This window comes from Cyprinodon variegatus, unplaced genomic scaffold (assembly GCF_000732505.1).
Source record: "Cyprinodon variegatus isolate N-32 unplaced genomic scaffold, C_variegatus-1.0 Scaffold157, whole genome shotgun sequence".
In the NCBI taxonomy this organism is placed as follows: domain Eukaryota; kingdom Metazoa; phylum Chordata; class Actinopteri; order Cyprinodontiformes; family Cyprinodontidae; genus Cyprinodon; species Cyprinodon variegatus.
Window position 1 is genome coordinate 86,265 of NW_015150610.1, and position 8,994 is coordinate 95,258.

Genomic DNA, 8,994 nt, shown 5'->3' on the forward strand with positions numbered 1-8,994 from the left:
TATATATCCTCCTAACACTGTACTGCTTTTCTGAATCTCTAACTGGGTTAACTGTGGTTACTCTTTTTAATACTGTATGTTAAATTTGTTTCCTCAGTTAAGTTATCATTATACTGGAGGAAAATCAGAGATTAGAAAGTGGAAATGTACTGGTTTGTTATTTTTTTTTTCTGGCTGATATGATTTTTTAATTAATTTATTTTTTTTTTTTGTAGTATGACCTGCTGGTCTGGGACAGTTTATTTCTATTAAAACAGTTTTTTCTGGATCGCAACACAAACAATCTTTTTTTTGTACAATTTTTTTTAATCTGAGAATTAAATGTAAAAATGAATGACAATTAAGAATTGCTGCAAGTTCTTTAAATGATAGATTTAAATCTAATAAAAAAAGAAGAAATTAGAAGATAATCTGGACATGATGGTCCATCCAAGTGTTTTCGGGTTTGACAGATTTAATAAACAAATAAAAAAACCCAGCAAGTCTTGATGTTGACTAGCTTGTTTCTTCTCTTCTTTCTTCTCTCCTCCACAGTGTGTCAGAGTTTGCCTGTCACATCTCTGGCTGTAGAGTCGTCTTCAGCACACTGGACGAGTATGAGCACCACTACAACTCCCTGCACAGACATGTGTGCTGCTCCTGTCGCCGCTCCCTGCCGAGTGCCCGGCTCCTGGACATTCACATTCAGGAGTGGCACGACTCCCTTTTCACCATCCTCGCCCAAAAACAAGACATGGTAAGCCTTGCACTCACACTCTTAACTCATTTAGAAGTGATTGATTGTGTACCTGATTTAATTGAACTTTTCCTTTGAATATTGGTGCCTTTCAGTATCTGTGCCTAGTAGAGGGATGTGGACAGAAGTTTAAGACAAGTCAGCAAAGGAAGGACCACCTGATAAGAGTTCACAAATATCCCCCAGACTTCAGATTCGACAAAAACAGAAAGGAAAAAGGGTAAGGCTGTACATGCTTGAATCTATCCACTAGATGGCACTATACTTTTGGTACTCATAGTAGTCTTCTGCAAGATAAATTTGAATTTTGTAGAATTTTCCTAAAATTTCAGAAATGAAATTACATTTTATACTATATTTTCTTTATTTTTTTCCACAAGCTTCTTAAAAAAGTTTGGAGGATTTTGCCCCTGTTCATCTTAACAGAACAGGTCTAACCAAGTAAAGAATCCCACAAGCCTTGCATACAAGCACCTTTTAACCTCTGCCTATACATTTCCTGGAGTAAAATCAGGTCTTGTTGCAGATGTTAATAGCTGTAGGGAGGAAGGAGCTTCTGTATTGGCCTATCTGGCACCGGATCTGGAGAAGCCTCTGACTTAAGACACTCTTCTTTTGTTCAGCACTCTGATGAAGAGGATGCTCACTTTTGTTTGTAATGTTCTTTACTTTATGAGGAATCCTTCATCACCTCCAGAAGTTCTAGAGGAGTTCCTAAAACAGAGCCGGCCTTCTTTATCTGCTTGTTGAACTTTTTAAAGTTATTTGATCCCATGCTGTTTCCCCTTAGATGATGGCAGAAGGGCTCACACTCTCCACCACAGACTTATAGAAGATAGTACCGTAACAGTGAAGGACCTAAGCTTCTTTAGGAAGTACAGTCTGCTCTGTCCTTTCTTATAGACAAATTCACAGTTCAGATGATTGTTTCCAAATCATGTCACAAAGCAGTTCACCAGCTCCATGCACTCAGCTTCTTGTCCATCTCTGATTATTATTATTTTTTTTACTTCTACCTAAAGTAAAGGTATTCTTACTTGAGTACAATTAATGGCCACTCCAGCCATTTTTTTTCCTCATGATGCTAGCTATTTTAAGTAATGCAGCGGTCCCTCTTACAGAATTATGTGCACCATATATATTAATGCTCTGAACTTTCATATCATTGCATTTTTTGCACCATGCTGTTTTCACACACTGTTTATATTTGATCACTGCTGCACTTAATTAAATGGAAATGTTAATTTACTGTCTGAAAAGCTGTACTAAACGAATTTGTTTTGTATACACTCTGTGTATATGCTCTATATACCCAAATTGACAATAAAAGTTGTCTAAGAAGACCCCCATAGCATGATGCTGCCTATGCTATGCTTCACAGAATCCTATGCTTCACAGTTGGGGTTGGATTTGTTAAAGGCAGAAGTTCTCCTTTTTTCCTCCCAATATGATAATGGCATTACAGTTAGACACTTAAATATTAGTTTCATCAAAAGATGCTGCTACCAAAAATAAGGTTGTTGTTTTTTTTTTTTTTTATCTTAGTTCAATTTTCAAACTCTAATTAATCTTTTTTTTTTTTTTGAGTGATGGCTTCTTCCTTGTTTAGCAGCCATTTAACATGTCATTAAGTTCTCCTCTTGCTGTGCATGATAAAACTTTTACTCTGTTACACTCTTTTTGTTTCAATTCAACTTGTTTCAAAATACTTTATTGATCCCAAATGTAAATTAAAAGACAATGACACTACTCTAGATTTAAATTAAGATCTAAGATTTTCCTCTTAACTTCAATAAAGTAAGTGGGCTTATTATTAAAATTATAATTTTTTTCTGTTTTCAGAACCAAAGAACCAAGAAAAGAGCAGAGGAATGACACCGCCATGGAGGCAGCAGACGATGTTTGTAAGTCGGAGGGTGTTTGCGAGGTTATCTGTGACGTTCAGTCCAACCGGCTCAGGCAGGAGGAGTCCATGGAGATGCAAGCGAGCAGTGAGGACGAGTTTTCAGCTTCAGCTCAGACCTCAGAAACAAAGACAGAACCACTGAAACCAAAATACTCCTACAGGTTTGTCTTCTCTAAACAAACCTTTTTTAATTCCTAAATGGCATTAAGTAGAGTTTAGAAGATTAGCTTCAGTCCTCTAAAGATAAATATTTGGCCTGCATCTAGTTAAGTTGGATTAAAGGCAGTTGTGTGGAGATTTTACAGCTGATTTTCATCTAAACATCTTGTAGAATTTAAAGTGTTTATTCTGTGTTTTTCACAGAGTGCCTAAAACGGTGTGCTTCGGTCACGGCTCAGTCCGAGGCTTCAGAGGCCAGAGGGGCAAAAGGAAATGAAGAACAACAACTCAACCCTTTGTTTTCCATCTTATACTGTTGAAAATTCACATTTTCATACATTTTATCTTTTAATTGATAAGTTCAAGTAAAAGTTTTTGTTTTAACTTTTTGAGGAGAAAGGAAAGTCCCTTCATATTGCTGGAGTTTGAAAAGCAAAGTTCAGAACCCTGATTTAGAATTTTGGGAGAAAATGTCAGGTTCCTTTATGTTTTGTATAATAAAGTTGAATACAGGATGTGTTTTAAGTCTTTGGATTTAATATACTCTGTACATTAATAATCATTAAAGTGAGGTTGGTAGAGGCAACTAAAAAGGATAGTTTTAATAACTTTTCATAACAAATGAAAATAAAACATTAGAAGAATGTATGGTTTTATTTGTATTGCTTAATAAGAAAATAACGGATTTATGGATTGCAATCTTACCTCTGAAGATCTCGTAACTCCCTATTGTATGAGGTCACACCAAATTCTTTGCTTTAAAACACAGGAAAAGTGGTGCTAATAAAAGCAGTTAAAGCTAACAGATGGACTTGTTTGTAAAATCAGTCAAACTTAATTTTGATGTCAGATAAGAAAAGCATAACCTGGTTAGATTTTTGGCTTGCTAACATTTTTTCTGAATCATTATATAAAAATCTAGTCTTTCCATTGCCCTTTACTGGATGGTAAAAAAGAAAGTGAACAGATTGCTTTGCATTCAGATGGAACAAAGTCTGGTTGAGTAGCAAAGAAAGTCCATCATCTGTGATAAACTGTATTAATACTATTTGCTCAGCTTCATACTTGTTCATCTTGTGATGTCATTAACTCAAATACACACAGCGAGCATATTTTGTTTCCTTAAAACTGTTTCTTTTGCGTAACCATGCCATGGAAATCCAAACCTTGGATTAATCTTCATATTCAGATAAGACCAGTTATTCATGCCCCTAAAAGAAATGTCTCGTCTGACTAGAATTATATTGTTTTTTAATGTCCCAGTCAGCATCCTGTTTTAATCTGAGAGAGGACCTCTGTAAATAGCTAAAAATTAGAGTAACGGTAGAGAGAAGGTATTACTAACTCAAAGATTAGGATGTTGTAAACAAAATCAATAGCCTATTTTGTTATTTGTTTCCAGTTCATTTTAACTATAAATAATTCTAACTCAACTCGATAATTAATTTTTTCATTTTTTTTTTTTTTATTAAACTAGGAAAAGATATATTTTTTAAATAATATATATTGGTTTTGGTTTAGCAGTTCACTAAGGGCAGGTATTTTAAATCTACTCATAGAGATGCTGTTTTAGGGAAGTTTTTCTATATTCTTTTAGCAATATATATAAAAAATATATAATCCTCAGAAATGGCTTATAAAGCTGTGTTACAAACAAGTTTTTGCTAAAGCTCTGTAACAGCAAACATCCTTATGATTCTGAATCCTAATCTCAGAGGAGGTTGTCCTTTAAAAAAATTCATCTATCAGAATAAAGTGATTAGTAAAACTAACCCTTACAGTCAGCATCATCTGATCATCTGTTTAGTTTATTACATTTATTTAAAGGAGATCCGTGATTTTACCCACGAAACTTTATTTTATTTAATTCTACAGAAATAAAGAAGTTCGTTTTTGTAAAATAAAAAAAAAAAAAAAATTGTGTAACATCAATAAAAGGCCCAAAAAAATCGTTATATTTATGATGAATTTTTTTTTTTTTTTGGATGGATACTTTTTTAACAATTTTTTTTCCTTAAAAACAATTTCAAAGGAGCTCCCAGTGAATGGTCCTGAGAGGAGTTATTTAGGACAGGTAGTACATCCCGTAAGGCCTGCTGAGTAGTCCGGGCACAGGGAAGACAGAGCGGCCTCCATACAGAGGCGCAGCACCCAGAGGTGCGCTCAGCGGGAAGGGGAAGGCGAAGGCCGGCAGCAGCGGCTTTGCGGTCAGCTTTAACTTCTCCAGCTCTGCCTCCTGCAGTCTTTTGGCTTTGGCTCTGCGGTTCTGAAACCAGATCTTGACCTGGGTCTCTGTAAGGTTCAGGGAGCTGGAGAACTCTGCCCTCTCAGCGATGGACAGGTACTGTTTCTGACGGAACTTCCTCTCCAGAGAGAGCAGCTGGGAGGTTGTGAATGGGGTCCTGGGTTTCCTGTTGTTCTTGTGTTTCCTCAGGTTGCATGTATTTGGGCTGGGGATTCCTGAAAGCAGATTAATAAGATAAAACTCGATTTTTTTGTTTCAATTGAGAAGATGAAATATCCAATCTAATTTAATTTAATTATCTATTCTCATGTATTTGACCCTGTTGTGTTCATTGTTTGCAGCTGATAGATTGTAAAAGGCCTTATTGAAGAGACTCATCCAAATCAGTTTTGTTTCAGAGCGTCTCGCATCAAGTCCACTAACTCTTTTTTCCTCTGCTCCTATATGGGCCTGTTTTTTATGTACAAACGATAACATTTTGTATTTCTCTCAAAACTTAACACCCATGTGAATTAACTTTCATTTCTTTTTTTATAATTTGAACAAAAAAAAAAAAATCTACATTCACATTTTTTCAGTTGATTTTAAATCCTAATTTAGCAGCTAATGACCAGCCAACAGTTGGGAAGCAACACTGTATAGGTTGGAGAGGCATGGATTGGGTCCTAATGGACTTAAAATGTGAGCTTGAGTCAAATAGAGAATAATCCAAACTATACTTATATGCTATAGAACATTAACCAGAAGCTTCCAAATAAAAACATAAAAACAAGTAAAAACACTTCTGATAGCTATACGGCTTATTTCGAAATTGTATATATAATAATTAAAAGGATAACAACTCATGATATACAATGTATACAAATAAGTTTTAAACTCTTATATTCCACCCGCCTGTTGAATCTAAGCATCTATAGCCAACATTTAAGTTTGAAATAGCAATAATAATAGAATATTTCCAACTCACTTAAATGAGGAGAATAGGTACCATGAGGCCAGGTGCCCTCTGTCTCGCTGGGGCCCACAGCCTCCAGTTTGGATCCACAGACCCCTCTTGGTGACGCACACTCGCTCCCCTCCGTGCGAACGCAGCCTGATCCAAGCTCGGAGGACTGAAGGCTGCTGCCCGGAGAGCTCCTGTCCGATATTAAGGATTCCACACTGAAAGGCAGCTCTACACTTTTGCTTTTAAAACTTCTACAAGGTGCCATGTCCAGCTTCCCGGCTCCAGCTCCACCAGCGGGTTTATCCTTAGGCAATGTATCCAAGGCCGGGGATCCTTGCGCAGGATTCATTACGCACGACCGCGGTGCCATGCAAGCCCTTTCTTCTCCTCTCTTCCTGCTGCCGTTAAGGTTGGCTTGTGTTCACTTGCTGGTTACTGTCATCCCTAAAGTTTCTCTGATGCTGCGCACCCGCTGATAAACTAAACGTTTTCTGTCTTCTGCAGTGAAGAGCAGAAGTTTCTTTTCTCATCTTGCCGCGAGCGTATCAGACTTTAAACATCTTGCACGTGACTTTGCTGATCAAGCTCTCATAGGCCAGAACACACATTAGAGCTGAGGTTGATTTACTGTTTATAGCTTCTGACAGATGCAAAACCTGTAACCAGTGGCAGGTCACTAATTCTCAAAGATTGTGCAAACTTTCCATGATTTATGAGACACCTAATAACTCAGCGCTGTGACTGAACCTGAACTATTAGGAAAGCAGTTGTTTTGTGGTCTAAAATGTAAGTATTCAATGATCAACTTATTCAAAAAAGTGTGGAAACAAGGTTACTTCCTGAAGTTATTAACGCACAAAAGCATTTACAGTATAACATGATTGTACAGATCTTTTTATTTTATGATGAAAGGAGTCCAAACTTAAACCCCTATAATTAGACTATTTTATGTCAATTTTATTTGAAAGGGAATTAAGTTTACTCTTAACTGTATAGAAATGGGAAAACTACCAATTTTTAAAATAAATTCAGCTGATTCGACGTCTGAGTGTAAGCATGATTTTTAGTAATAAAATACAAAATGGCTCTATCACAGAGATTACTTTTTAGAATGTCAACTTGTATGAAGTCACTTCAAAGCCCATGGAAATAACTAATTAAAGCAAACTTTATATTGATTTCGCTCACGGTAACATGTTTTACTCATCTGGTGATCTAAAGATATATATTAAGATTATTCTACAATGACTAAACTCTGAAAATGAATTAAAATCACTTTTAACTGAACTGTTTTTTAATTTACAGATCTAAAAAAAAGTTAAGCCAGAAGGTGTGTCTCGAAGAAGTATGAAGCAGGCTACACTGTGACCTTGCTTTGCTTTCTGTTAGTTTTCTTTTTGTTTTGTTTTTAAATTTTAAATCTCTGCCTTGCATAGAGGAACATAAATATTTCCAAAAATACATATATAAAGCACGAATCACTAAAAATCTCTCTTTTGTGACCATTTTCAGTTTACAGCAGACATTGCACATTCTATTTAATTTCCTACACAATGGTTGCAAAAGGTTGGCTGATTTTGATACTATAAAATATTTTTAACCAAGTTCTTTATTCACAGATTATTTTAAATAAAATAAATACTGATGATTTTGAAACTACTACTTGTTTAAAACAGTTTATATCTATGCTAAAAAGTTAAACCACTGATACTGCTTGTTAAAAGCTTTTATAGAATACAGTAGTTTATGTCCCTTGTTCATTAAAGCTTCACAGCTATTCAAGCTGTGATTTAGCACTCCATGCATTTCTAAGAGGGATTGTCACTGTAAATTTTCATGTGGTGGCCTCTAATTTAATTGTCTATGCTCATATATTTTAGCCTGTTGTGTTCATTGTTTGCAGCTGAGAGATTGTAAAAGGCCTTATTGAAGAGACTCATCCAAATTAGTTTTGTTCCTCAGCGTCTCCATCAAGTCCAATAACTCCTGTTGAAAGTGAATATCCTCCTATATGGGCCTGAAGTAACACACTGACTTTCTGTCTGTCTCAGTCTTATAGGACAATTGGTTAAATGGAGTTAACCGTTTCCCTCCCTGAGGTATGTTCATGCTTTGATCCTGCTGTGCCTGGCGCCTGTCTGCTCTGTCTCCCCCCCTCACTCCTTGTGTGACAGTGATAGATTGCTGGGTAACCATACAAGCTTTGAAAGACTGTAATTTAGAGCAACATTACATTCTCATCTACTCAACCAATATGATCTATCTCAGGCAAAATAAGGTGTGCAATTGTCTGTAAGATTTTATTTATATTATATTATTAAAAATATGTTTTATTTTTTGGAAATAGTAAATATGCAGGAAAAAGCAATATTGTGCAGCATTCATTACCCATTTTGGTTGTGCATAGTTAGTTTGAATGATTGTGGTCTGCTACATATTGCTTGCTTTATTGTAAAATGTCCAAAACGTTTTTTCTTCTGCACAATAACTGGAATATATCTCCTACTTACCTACTGGTCTTGGCCTCCTGTAGGAAAATTGTTTGAAAGTTAATTCATGTTTTTTAAAGATGTATTTCCTTTCCAAGCAGAAATGTTGAACGAGGCTCTGATGTTTCACTTTCTTTGGATTCATACATAGATTGCATGGATAAAAGCTATAATAAGAAGAGATGGAATTTTATTAAGTCTGCTTAGGAAGACATAAATAGTTTAATTATAATATCAAAGCTTTCATACTGTAAAAAACAACACCAGTATTTACCAGATTATTAATGATAATCAAGTACAATCGTAGGACAAACTGGTGACTTTTGAAGTTATCCAGCAGACAGTCACAGATACCTCGAACAACGATGGTTATGAAAGAAGTGCTCTGTCGATAAAAATTAATGGAAAATTGAGTGGAAGGAAAACTGTTAAATTTTTTGGTGCTGCCCATTTCATGACGTTGTTGTATCACGCTACTTCTGGCAATCAATCTATCTATCTATCTATCTATCT

At 35.7% G+C, this 8,994-nt stretch overlaps 2 protein-coding genes across 2 annotated transcripts in view; one reads left to right on the forward strand and one right to left on the reverse strand.

Moving 5' to 3' along the window:
- The window catches only part of znf511 (zinc finger protein 511), a 4,354-nt gene extending 1,038 nt beyond the window's left edge, over positions 1-3,316 (forward strand). The window contains exons 3-6 of the mRNA XM_015377622.1: positions 535-736; positions 832-956; positions 2,579-2,803; positions 3,006-3,316. Of these exons, the coding sequence (XP_015233108.1) occupies positions 535-736; positions 832-956; positions 2,579-2,803; positions 3,006-3,078 (625 nt within the window). The 3' untranslated portion in view covers positions 3,079-3,316. The remainder of the gene's footprint in view (positions 1-534; positions 737-831; positions 957-2,578; positions 2,804-3,005) is intronic.
- A 1,453-nt stretch (positions 3,317-4,769) lies between these two features.
- On the reverse strand, positions 4,770-6,520 carry LOC107086590 (homeobox protein MSX-2-like). The gene is made up of 2 exons (XM_015377638.1): positions 6,014-6,520; positions 4,770-5,261 (listed from the first exon to the last, which is right to left on the reverse strand). Exons 1-2 carry the CDS (start codon positions 6,360-6,362, stop codon positions 4,867-4,869), a joined length of 744 nt encoding a protein of 247 aa, XP_015233124.1. The 5' UTR covers positions 6,363-6,520; the 3' UTR covers positions 4,770-4,866.
- Between the last annotated feature and the right edge of the window lie 2,474 nt (positions 6,521-8,994).